We start from the raw sequence: 13267 nt of genomic DNA on the forward strand, positions 1-13267 counted from the left end.
AAGTAAGACAGAATTGGAAGGGAATCTTTTCCCATAATGCCATCTTAACATTTACTCACCCCCACATGAACGATTCCACTCCCAAATCCATCTAATTGCCTCTGCGAATCATTAACACGTGTTACTGTGGAGTACTCGGTACTTGAATATCACCTGTATCTTCACAGTGTACTCTGTAGAAATGTTGCAGTATTTTGTATTGTACTCAGTCTCTCAGCTTGAGTAGGACTTTACATGATTTTATCCCAACCTTTATAAATTTATTTAAATTTTCTTTGGATAAAAAATGTCATATCTATACAGACCTCCATTACTATACAGATATTTATATCTGAACGTGAAGTTAAGTCATCTGTGATTATATATATTGTCATTTCTCACTTCTCCCGCATCACTTGTTTTGTGCCCCTCCTCCTAATAAAACTCTAGATTATGTGGTACGTCGATCGGATATTTTTTCGGGTATTTGTTCAATTAGCACACACTTTAGCCATTCCTCCATTTATTCTAACAACACATTGTAGTTTGGTCCAGTTGCTGTTGTCTCTAACATGCTGTAACAGCTGTCTTCTTTCGTCATGTTCTAGATCATGGGTGATTGGGGCCATTGCTCTGCTGTGTCTGCTGGGCCTGACCTGGGCCTTTGGCCTGATGTATGTCAACGAGAGCACGGTGGTCATGGCCTACCTGTTCACCATCTTCAACTCCCTGCAGGGAATGTTCATCTTCATCTTTCACTGCGTCCTGCAGAAAAAGGTACGGTTCATGTGGGGAAAGAAAGATTTCTAACTGTACCTACAGAACCTGGAAATTGTTTAATGTGATGCTAATTGGCCACGCTTAGACTGCTATTAAATTAATTGCATGTTTCTGCTTTTACGGTGATGCTTTTACGCACCGAAACAGCAGTTTCAAATGTGCAAAATTATGAAAATGCGGTGCGATGGGTCTAATTGTTAGCTTGTGCGTGCTGTGTCTTTGTTTTCATTTGCATACAGGTGCGCAAGGAGTATGGGAAATGCCTGCGTACTCACTGCTGCAGTGGTAAAAGTGTGGACAGCTCCATCGGATCTGGGAAAGGCGCCGCCTCTCGTGCCCCAGGACGTTACTCTACGGGGTCACAGGTGGCACGACCCTTTTCATGTCCCTCATGTTATCCTAGTCTTTCCATTCTTTACCCACTTAGCTCCTTTATGCTTATTCATTTATTGATCGCCAGTGGTTCTTAAAAACATTATGTGCATATTTTCCAACAATTCAGTCTGCAGTCAGTAGCTAGAGGGCAGAGAGATGATCCTAAATAATGCACCAGATATGCATCTCCTTGCAGAACAAATGTGCAGAGGGTTTTTTTAAGCTGACTGTGTGCGTATGCATGACAGGTTTCAAGCACAACAAATATCCTCGGTTGATAGCAGGAAAATGTGCTGCTTATTGAGCTAAACACTTTCAAAGTACATCAAGTCTTCAATTCATTTCACTGCAGCAGGTCTAGGCTGCACACTGGTACAGCAACACTGACTCACTGACTGAAGCTTTGGCTCGAGCTTTGTGAGGAATTTGTTCATGCTCATAAATGCAGATTTTACTGCCTCTGCCAAGATATGTGAATTTTGTTCCTAAGTGGTAAGTCTCCTTGTAAAGTAAATTGTTAATGGATTCCTCCCACATTGACATGAAGTATAGGATGAATTGCCATGATACACTATAATTGAACATCGTATCCATACTCCAAAGAGTGCGATTTCCTTCCAGTGTTCAATTATAAATAGTCCTTAGAGTGAGGCATGCAGTGGCAACCCACGATACAAGCTTGATTCTGCATACAGATCAAAGCGTTTAATTATACACAGTGCTTTGACAAGATGGCTCTAACCTCATGCTCAGTCGATGCACGGATGGAAACACTCAGAAAGATGTGGTTGTTTATTGCTAACTTTGAGGCTTCGAAATGAATGTGCAATCAGCAGAGTACATGCTAACTCGCTGCCTGTGCGCACGTTCTCATCTGTCCACAACACAACGAGAGATGGCTGTGTCATTTCCAACCCATCTGCATCTCCAAGGCTGGAAACAACGTGGGGTATAATATGTTAATGAGATCAGCTGTTAGAGTATATGATCGAGGGGTTGACACTTTCCTGTGTGGGCATTTTTCTTTTGACCTCATTCATTATGTGATGATTAAGCATGTATGAATACATAAAAAAAAAACATGTTTGCAGCCTGAATGTCACTCTGCAGTACAGACTTTCAGGAAGAGATTAGGTGAGGTGCTGTGACAGTTAGTCCAAAAATAGGTAATGGTGATGGCAAAGTGGCAATGACTTAATTAAGCTGAAGTCTGTCTGAGGTGTGGAGAGGAATCGCAGAAAAACAAAGTCTTCATAGCATGACATCGTTCTTAAAGCTGTCACTTCATCCTGTTATTATATTGATGCTCCTTCTTATTATGACATTATATCATCCTGCTATTATATTTATCTGTTATATTATGGTTGACAACAGATTGCGAGTACGGCAGTGTGAAGATTGTGCTTCACTGCAGCAGCAGAGGTCAAACCCGGCCTGGTTACATCACGGGTCTTATGGTTTCTGTTATGGCTGCTATCAGTGGTGATATTGCACCGTAGTTGTGTACTCAACAAAGTGATAGCTGGGATCTAAGAATGTGGCAAATTACTGTATGCACTCTTTATCTGAATGAAAAAACGAAAGTAAGTGCACCCAAAATGTTGCTCATAATGCCTCAATGCATAGGAAACTCATGCAGCATGATCCAGAAAATGACCAGTTTGTATAATTAAACAATTACTGTCAGCCTTATCAATCTGATACCATAAACTCCCCATGGATACACAATCAACAACAATGTTGAGGCTTGTAGAAGTGGAGCCATTCGCCTTAGTTTTGGCTGCTTAACATGTCTAAGCATTTTATTGTTGCCACATTACCAGATTTCAGCATCTTATTTGGTGAGTACAAGACTGGTAAAATACAGTACAATAATGACCAAACAAACAAACAAACAAAAAAAGCCTCAGGCTGTAATAAAGCTTTATTTATTTATTTATTTATTTTTTATTTTTTTAAATGAAGCATCTCATCATGAAGTATTAATCTGAAATCTTCTATCAAGCTCGTCTGGCGTTAGCTTGTGCAACAACCCATGAGACTCCCATCATAATTAACCAGGATGAAACCTTTTGGATTGAGCCTTTGCGACCGGAGACACTGATTCAATGAGCTTGACTGATGATTTTATTATTGACTTTATCTACCCCAGTACTAGTGCTCATCTGTAATTGGAGATTACGTACTGTATCTCCACAGCTGACATGTTTCAAAACCTGACAGCTTTTTTTGTTGGTTTCCTTTTTTGCTACATTTATGAGGCTTCTCTTGTGTTATAAAGTAGGCAAAACTGTTTACATCTGTTTTCTGCACCTTTTGTTTTATAGCTGCAGCATTAACCCTGTTCAGAATCAGTATTCTGGTGTGGTTGACTTTTTCTTTTTTACCCTTCTTTTATCTTTGCAGAGCCGCATTCGTCGAATGTGGAATGACACAGTCAGAAAACAGTCAGAATCCTCTTTCATGACTGGTGACATCAACAGCTCTGCATCACTCAACAGAGGTACTTGGTCCCACAGCAAATATTTTCTTGAATGACTCAGACTAGATGACTAATGCAGAGGAATGTTTTTCTTTCTACAAAGGCTTACTATAGTATAGTTAGAATTGCTTCCCACTTCATGTGACACAGTGGTTTACAGTATAATAGGAGCTTTTTCATTCTGTCTAAACCTCAACCACGTCTCAAGTCAAGGCTAATCAGTAATTAATCAGTAAGCTTTTTTTTTTTTTTTTTATGAGAAATCAAGCTGCATCAAAACTGTCAATAGTCATGCAGCACTCAACATATTTTGCCTGGACAAAAGAGAACGTGATTCGGCATACAAGGCAGAGATTGAAAGGCTAAAATCCTTTTTGGTGTCATACTGCTACAGAAAATTGTTTATCACGTCTGTTATTTTGAAGCATCAACAAATCATTTGAACTGCCTCGTCTTTTAAAGGGACCCAGTCGAAATGATGTAGACGAATCAATCTCCAAAACCGCGAGCCGTAGAATAACGTAAATCGTGACTCAGAACATCGTTCGCAACCGACTGTTTAGGGAAGTTCTACGTGCGCATGAGCTGCAGTTAAATTTTTTCCACCCTGCCAAGTGATGCAACACTGACTGCAGAAGCCTTGAAACACAAACTGGGCATCCTCTCTGGAAAAGTGCTGAATAACAACCCAAAGAATCAATTCAGTGGAATTCCCTCTCAGAAACACGTTAATAAAAAGTAGTTTGCCATAATGCTTTTGACAGCAGCATAGTAAATAAAGTTAACTTCCAAATCTTCAGAGGTTGTGCAGAAAAAAAATACCAGAGTACATTTGACATCAAGTAGTAAACATGCCCTCGCTGGCGTAGCTTCCTCACCCTCTAACCACCCATCGCATCTCTGGTTGCTCACTGTTCGTGCTCTAAACTCGCTCTGGGAACCTGCTTACATAGACACTAATGCACAGCTACAGTGATGGATGAATGTTCGACACAGGGAGGAAGTGTCAAGATCTCAATAATTAGGCACTCGGCTTAGCACCATCAACAGACACGGCTTTTATCCATTGTGAAGAGGCTGAACTGGAGCGGGAGGTCGGGGGTACAAAAAAGTTCTGCACGGATTTTCCATAGAAGACATAGATAAAAGGCGGAGATAGAAATTATTAATGCAATGTTATACCTCTGGCGGCTTCCCAGACTGTATCTACCAGACAAAGCTCACAAGAGCTCAGGAAGTGTGTTCTGCCTTTTTCAAGTATCATAAGGAACAGATGCAAATAGAACAGCACTTATCCGCGCCTGCTCCCGTGTTGCTATTAAGGAATTACGTGTCGAGGAGTAAATATTTTGTGCTGATTTGTCCTTTTCAATCTTTGCACGCCAGCTTCTCCCTGATCTTGGAGCTGACGCTCCCGCTGCTCCCCTCTCAAGTGCAGATTCATGCAATCATCTTGATGCCGTCTGCATGTTCAGCTTATCCCAGCATTCAGGGTTGTTGCTTCACAGTCGGTGTGGTTTTTGGAAATTGTCCAATTTATCAAATAGGCACAATAAATGTTTGGGGGGGTCTGTCGTTAGGAGAATTCAAAAGGGATGGGTGTTTATGGGATACACTGTAATTAGGGCGAGCAGCAACAGCAAATTACTAGTTTTTAATCAAAACTAGTAATTTGCTGTTGCTGCTAGTCAAAATTCTAAAATGTCTAATTAACGCTTAATTCACTGAAGTAAAAAATCTGAATAATCCCGAAAGATGTTTCTAAATTAGCAGCATGGCATATCTTATTATAATAATCTCATTGCGAATGGTCTTCCAAGTGAGGAAATACTTGGATTAGAAGACAGCCAGAAAGTGTAAGAGCAACTTTTGATACGATGGCGAGAGCAACATATAAAAAAAAAAAAAATCATTTTCCGCTGGTGTGACAGATTCAGAGCATTAAAAAAGAACAGTACACTCTGCCGGAGGATCTAATTGCTGTGTACTTGTACCTCAGGTAAAAAGATGTTTACTCGTTCTGGCATAGCGTGTTCTGGAAGCACATGCATCCTCCGTATCAGGGCTGAATTGGGCTTCTTTAAAAATAATAGCATCGTATCATGTTGACAGGGGGGAAAGAAATGTTGTAAACAGGAAATGAATGCGAGTCACAAACATTTTCAGCATACTTGATATTCCGCATAATGTATTCAAACACTTGAAAATAAATTATTTTTATCACCAGTGAAGAAAAACAAACATCAGGGAATCTGCACCATTCATGTTTAAGATTGCAGCCTTTAAATCTGAAGCTAATCACAGGGCTCAGACTGTGAAGGTTGCTTTGGTGTGGTGCTATTTGGTTTTCGGAAACTGATGACTCATTCGGGCAAGATCCTGGCAGTAAGTGTCTGAGGACGAGCGTTTGCATAAATAGAAAATGAGCCTGTGTTGTTTGTGTAAAGGAGGCAACACCGGAACGAAGTTATGACCGACTAAAAAAAGAGACTTATTGGTTAATTCTGTGACAGAAGATGACCAAAGCAATCATAATAACAGTGTTGTTGAGTAGCTTCCTGTGCTACAGTCTGCAACTGCACGGTATCTACAAATCTAAGAAGGTTTGAAACTATAAAGTTAACTTTTTTCTTTCCTTTATAAATTTTTAAAGTACCAGGCGTCACTGTTACTACAGCTCCATGCTCAACCACTTTGTCCTGTGGAGAGGTCTCAAGCTCACTAGGCCTGCCCCCCCCCTCCATTAGCGGTGAACTCTCAGTTCACGGGAGGTGTTTAACAAATGATCAAGTTTTTTCAATTACAACACTTTTTTCTTCATTAGTTCAGCCTCCAGCGTCCCGACTGATTACTCTATTCTGTCCTGTTTGGGTCCAGAAATGTAATGTTGTCGTGTTAGCCATGTTGCCTTCGTTGTAATTTTTGTCTGCGTGTATACAGCCTGAATGTGGAGCTCAAAAAAAAAAAAAAAAAAAAAAAAAAAAGGGACTCAACACTAATGGCCGGCATTAACGATACAATTAACGCACTTCCATCGGTCCCATTAGCCATGTCGGTTCAGCTCCGCCACGTTCATGTAGCAAACCCCCCCTCACATTAATGATCATGTGATCATTTGGATGTTAATGGCTGTCATTGCTCAGCTGCATCTTGCCCAACTGATATGTATGTTCTCTCTCTTTCTCTCTGTCTCTATCTCAATTTATCTGCCCACCTACCTTTTTCTGTCTCTATGCTCTTGTTCTCCTCTCACTCTTGTCTTTTTCTGGCTGCTCCAGGGGCTATGGCTAACCATCTTATACCAAATGCTCTCCTACGTCCTCATGGCACTAACAATCCCTATAATACATTGCTTGGGGAATCGGCAGTCTATAACAACCCTCTGGGCATGTACAACACACAAGGTGTGCTAGCTTCTTTTCATTTTTAAACATTGTGGCTAGAGCAGTGTTTTTTTGTTTTTTATTGTTGTTTTTGTTTTTTTCATATTTGAAACTATGATGTGATGTGAACATCTCTGGTCCTCCACAAAGGAACACAAAGCATCTTCACGATTTGGGGAGTTGATGATTGTGTTCCACCTAAATTAAAAACACTGCTCTATACAAACTATAGCTTTGTGTCAAAAATCCTGCAGGTTTGTTCAGCTGTGGGGTTTTCCGCTGGAGGTGTATCCTGGCTTCCAGGTCAGGGCACGCAATTTGGTCACATAACTCATTTTCACCCATGGCAAAGCTATTGTAAAAAGGAGGAACGAGTGCCCGTAGGGAAGGCGGATACATCCCCAGCGACGTATTTTAAATGTGCTCTAATGTTGTCAGTGAAGCTTGTGTGCCATGTCTTCTGTCTCTCTGTTTTTAGTTTTCTTTCTTTTATTTCTTTTAATGCTGCTGTTAGAAAATTAAAAATGCTAATCATTTGTATTGCGTCAAAATAAATATTAGAGGTTAATTCTTCCTTTGGTGAAACAAAAATGAAAAGTGCTTTTTTTGCTGTGAATAGAAGTTCAACTTCCTATATTCAGAAGGTGGATCGTTGTATATTCATATATATATATATATATATATATATATATATATATATATATATATATATATAGAGAGAGAGAGAGAGAGAGAGAGAGAGAGAGAGAGAGAGAGAGGATAGTCTTTTTAATACAGTATATTGGCTAATACGCCAATACAAATATAGCATCTGAGTATTAGAAGCCATCTCTTCTCCTCCAAGTAACAATCCACTCTATTGTGGGATCAGTCTTACTGTTGGAGTCCTATTTTTCTCTCTACAGAGCTCTTACTTTATACCAACCCTCACTATAGGACTGCTGTAACTTTTTGAGGCTGTAAGACTGAGAAACTTGTTTAAGCTTTGATCAGTGGATAATTTATGTATGCACTACAAGTGCTGCAATGGAGAGCTCGTCAGAGGACTATAATTCACTTACATTGCCATAGATATAAAAGAAGTATCTGCAAAGATGAAAATGCAGATTCATCAAAAGACTTCTTTTTATGCGCTTGTCCCTTTGCCGTGTTTTACCCGAAGGATTCTGCCAAAACTTCTAGCAAATACAGTTTTTTCTTCTATATTTGTTAATAGACACGCTGTGTTTTATTCTCTGGATACGCAAAGTTTGCATGGTGACATAAGACAATTGCATTCGAGAAACATTCCCTTGATGCGTCATCAGCATACTGTATGTGCACATTTCTCTTTCTACCTGTCACTGTTACGCTTATTGTGTTTTCTTCTTTCCTCTCCCTCATGCTGTCCCTAAAAGAGCCCTACAGAGAGACAAGTATGGGAGTCAAACTAAACATTGCTTATCAAATGTAATTGACTTTGGCTTTACTTTCTTTTCACTCGATGCTGACAAAGGGGTAATGAAAAAATGTCATTCCCTTTGGAAGTAATAGCATTCTTTTATGACGAAGACCTTCACCAGTACAAATAGCTGTGTAAAAATCAGTTGAAATCGCACTGCTTACTGTAGTTTGCACTAGTCGAAGTGAAAAAGACGTCAGGCCTTTGGTGCTTCTTGCAGCCAAATATCCATTGGCTCACTTTACATGAAATAGGCAAATCTAGTTACAGTCAACACTGAGACTCACCTCAACATTCATAAGGCACGTCGATATACATTGATCTGTAGCCTTCTTCAGTCAATAATGAACGGCCGTGCCTTTGTTCATGCACTTATGTTTTTTTATTGCACCCATTCACTTTGATCAAGCCAACACATTTCTTGAAGGTCTCAGAAATGCGTCTTGTCAAAATTTCAAGAGGTCAGACTGCGTGCTTGACACTTTTAACAAGCTGGATGGCCTTGTCTGAGGTAGTTTGAATTATTGTCAAAAATGTGCTTTGATGTTTATAGCATGGACTTGGTCAACTTGATCAAATTTGAACTCTACAACTGAGAGAACAGAGAATTTTCTTCCTCTCAATGTGGTTTGATTTTGAACTCTCTTACTAATTCATGCCTGGCACAATGATCAGTTAAGTTTACATGGATAAAAAATATGAATCCTTTTTTTTTCTCAATATGACAATGTTATGCTCATATGGGACAATATGGCTGGGGTCCAAATTTACAGCTGGTTTGTGTTTACTTTGTGAATTGTAAAATGCACGGCTATTTTCTTCGTCTATGCATGATTAGTTTAGATGCTTTGTGATTTTGTGCTGTGCTCAAACCTCGTGTTGTGTTGTTTTGTGTCGCACATATATCAGTGTTTTCACCACTGCCTCAGAATAACTTTAACAAGTTAAATGAAAAATAAGGGAAATTAGGTAGTAGAAAATGTAACAAGGTAAGTTTTTAATGCTCTGAAGTATAATACAAATATAAAACATGTCTTTACTAATACTGTATAGAGTTTTTATTTCCACACAGTGCACTTTATCAAACTGTTTGTGGCATTATGTGCTGAGAGTGTTTGAGAGTCAGGACACATTTCAGAATATGAGGGCTACAGTATTTAATGGGTGTAAATTGTGTTTGTAAAAATGGCTGATCTATAGCTGTGGCAATTATATCCCATCAGATTTCACCTTTATCACTCACCGGCTCTGACCCCATCCCCTCCCCCCAACCCAACCCATGTTTGTCATTCCAGAGGGAATCCTGAACAATGCCCGGGATACAAGTGTCATGGATACTCTACCACTGAATGGTAACCATGGCAACAGCTACAACATCGCCAGTGCGGAGTACATGAGTGACTGTGTCCAGATCATTGATCGGGGCTACAACCACAAGGAGACCACCTTGGAAAAGAAGATCCTGAAAGAGCTCACCTCCAATTATATTCCCTCCTACCTCAACAATTCCCACGAGCGCTCCTCCGAGCAAAACCGGAACCTCATGAATAAGCTGGTCAATAATGTTAGCAACGGTGGCAAGGACAGTGGATATGGGATGGGCTTGGGAGTGGGGATAGGCATGAATGTTGCGCTCAGCCTGGATGACCACTCCACCTTTGGTCCACACCACGACGAAGGCTTGGGCCTGGAGTTAATCCGCGAGGAGTCTAATGCCCCGCTGTTGCCTCAAAGACCGCCCCCTACCCTGCAGGCGGTGGACAACCTTCACAATCACCTCCACCAATCAGTGCCACCACCCCTTCCACTGCCCCACCACCCCTTCTCGTCCACCAACACTTCCTCCTTGTCTCGAAGAAGGATCCCCCAGGAGAACAGCGAAAGTTTCTTTCCCTTACTCACTAACGAGCACACTGAGGACGAGGGCTCGTCTCCCACCCACAACCACCAGAGAGACTCTCTGTACACCAGCATGCCCATGCTGCCCGGTCTGCCTGATGTATCTGCAGAATCTGCTGATGGCTCCAAGGATGCCGGAGACGCCAAGAGCCCAGAGGCCAGCTCAGACGACGTTTACTACAAGAGCATGCCCAACTTGGGCTCTCGTAACCACCTTCATCAGCTGCACTCATACTACCACCTAGGGCGGGGCAGCAGCGATGGGTTCATTGTGCCCCCAAACAAAGAGGATCTATCTCCAGAAGAGGCCCACCAGGAGCCGTCGCACCTGGTCACCAGCCTATAGGCCCAAACACCATCCCACCTGTGTCCCTCCTATTACCGTAGTCCTCTTCTCTTCCCAGTGTCGCCTCGTTCCATCAGTCGTTGGCAGTGGTAGCCTTTCTTTTTATTGTGTGATCCCGAAGACTGAGGCAAAGTAAATTACTCTTGCTGTTACTGACCACAAACAGGATAATTGCTATGTACGGGGGCTAATATGTGACTATATTTGGTTAGACATTGCGGGAAATTGTTGATGTTGTGTCCCCACCCTACCCCCTCAAGCCCTGTGTGGTTCGGCGTGTTTTGTCTCGGTGTGAAAAGAGACAACGACTCACACAGGATTTTTAGATCCCAGAGATCTAGTCTGACAGTCAAAAGGAACTGCATAGCCCCAAACTATACAAGTCCAAATGTAAGTCCAAACTAGACTTCATCGGATTAAATGGGAAATGGAAAAAAAAAGACTATTTTATTATACTTCTGTATCTATATTGACTTTTTGAAACATTTTCTTCCTCTTTGGTGAGTTGCAAGACATTTTGTTTGCTGAAGTGTCCCTTCAATGGAAAAATACAAACACACATACACACACACACTTTGAACAATTACCATGAAGGAATTATTGATCGTATGCTTTCAAGCATAGCTGTCCTTTTTTTTCTTTTAATTTTAATGTAATAACAGTTGTTAAAAGAGGGAGAAAAAACTAATAAGATAATTATGAGATATTTCTATGTAATTGTACAGATAAATAGCATTGCACATAATAGTAAGCTTTTTTTTTTTTTTTTTTTTTTTTTTCTGTTTTTTTTTTTTTCCAAGAAAACGGTTTCTGTCTCTGTAAATGTAGTGGCTAGGATCAATTTTGTTCTGTTGTGCTGACCTTTCTGGGTTTCTGGTACCAGTCTGCCTTTATTTCTTTTCCTCTTTTATCACTTTCCAAGAAATGATCATTTAAATAGAAACAAAATAACACAAAAAATAAAACAAAACACTTTATCGTGCAGGCATTTTTGTGCATCGTACTCACCTTGTTTTCAGGTCTTTTTCTTTTTCCTGTTTGATTTCTATTCTTTTTTTTTTTTACAGTGTAGATAGCAGAGCTCCGACACACAGTTCGCCGAGGAGACAGCCAGTCCCACTTAATCATGAGGTGTCTCTCAGAAAGGTTCATAGTGCATTCTGCATCTCTATTGGCATTCAGAAAACGCTTGTGCTTCTCAGAAAGAGAACAAATTGAACATTGATGAGCACGAGGCACTTGTATAAAGAAAAGAAAAGAAAATGGCTGTTTTACTTATTAGAGAAAGAGCTTTTGGAGTAAGAACTGGACGTGTTTTGCTTTCTTCCTCGAGAAGAAAATATATTTATTTATTTGTTTAATGAAACAATAATAAAATGGGGGACGTGAGCAGTTTTAGTGGCACAGATAAGGTTTTATTATTGGCTATGATTATGCTTCTTATTTATTCCTTTTTGTATTGGTTTCCAAGTTGAATGACCACATAACTCCTATTGGTTGTAACAGTGAAACTTGTTTGCCAACAAATAAATTGCTGATTAAGATTTATTACTTAGCTATGACAAAAGCTCTGGTGTTTTGTCTTGGTCTTGGAACTATTTTATATGGATAACAGCAAAGGAACTTCTAAGGAAGCAATGGGCAGTTATTATCATTGTTATTATTATTATTATTATTATTATTATTATTATCAGTTCATATCCCTCATTAGTCGTCTGTCCATTTTTAGTGCCAAATGATTTTTGGCCCAGCTACAGTGGATGTGCTCTGTATGCTCTGCTTTACGATAGAAGCAGTGGTTTCATAAGCTGTAATAAATATTTCAATACCATCGCTGTTGTAACCAATGGATTTTTTAGAGATACTGTATGTTTAACATGAGTTTGATAATGCAATATGAAAGTCATCCGGACATTTTTCATGCTGCCAGTATTTCATGCGAAATAACCTGAAAGTCATAAACATAATACAGACAGAAATAGAGATATTATTGCATTCATTGTATAGCTAAACAATAGTTTTATATTAATAATGAATGAAAATACAGGCGTCTTTAGATGTAAGTGCATTTAACAACTTTCAGCTCCTACAACTCATTCACATCTGTTATCAGTCACCATCGGGCCGTTAAGTCTGTGCTTTAACAAGCTAAAACACTTTAGTGAGTTACATATTCAGCGTTCATCTCAGTCCAGCAAAAGTAAACCCAGAGGAGGAGAAGAAGGGGAAACAACAGAAACGGAGACGAAGAAGAAAATCATGAAGATGTTTTCTGTTCAAGCCAAACTCGACGGAGGGTGTAACTGAGGAGAACACACAAATGATGTTGTTACTGTATGATCACGTGGCTCGAATTTCAGCTGAATTTGGACGTGTGGCAGTTTAAGATGGACCCATCTCACCTTTAACCATCAATGTGACCCTTCAACATGAAATGGCTGAATGCAATTGAGGATTAAGATCCGTCATATAAATTTAGCATTAGTGAATAGACATGGAGACCTAAACAAACTTCAATCAAGATGAAAAATGGCACCAAATGAATCTTAATATTGCTCTGGGTCTGCTTACTTTGTAACTAT

At 40.0% G+C, this 13267-nt stretch overlaps 1 protein-coding gene across 12 annotated transcripts in view; it reads left to right on the forward strand.

Annotated features, from left to right (window-relative positions):
- LOC113157377 (adhesion G protein-coupled receptor L3-like) overlaps positions 1-11219 on the forward strand; it is a 194528-nt gene extending 183309 nt beyond the window's left edge. For 6 of the 12 annotated variants that reach the window (XM_026352850.1, XM_026352851.1, XM_026352854.1 and 3 more), the window contains 4 exons: positions 588-756; positions 999-1124; positions 3541-3637; positions 9736-11219. In XM_026352850.1, coding sequence (XP_026208635.1) covers positions 588-756; positions 999-1124; positions 3541-3637; positions 9736-10685 — 1342 coding nt within the window. In that variant the 3' untranslated portion in view covers positions 10686-11219. The other 6 variants (XM_026352846.1, XM_026352849.1, XM_026352848.1 and 3 more) reach the window with 2 other exon arrangements.
- The last annotated feature ends 2048 nt before the right edge of the window (positions 11220-13267 follow it).

Source organism: Anabas testudineus, chromosome 18, assembly GCF_900324465.2.
Source record: "Anabas testudineus chromosome 18, fAnaTes1.2, whole genome shotgun sequence".
In the NCBI taxonomy this organism is placed as follows: domain Eukaryota; kingdom Metazoa; phylum Chordata; class Actinopteri; order Anabantiformes; family Anabantidae; genus Anabas; species Anabas testudineus.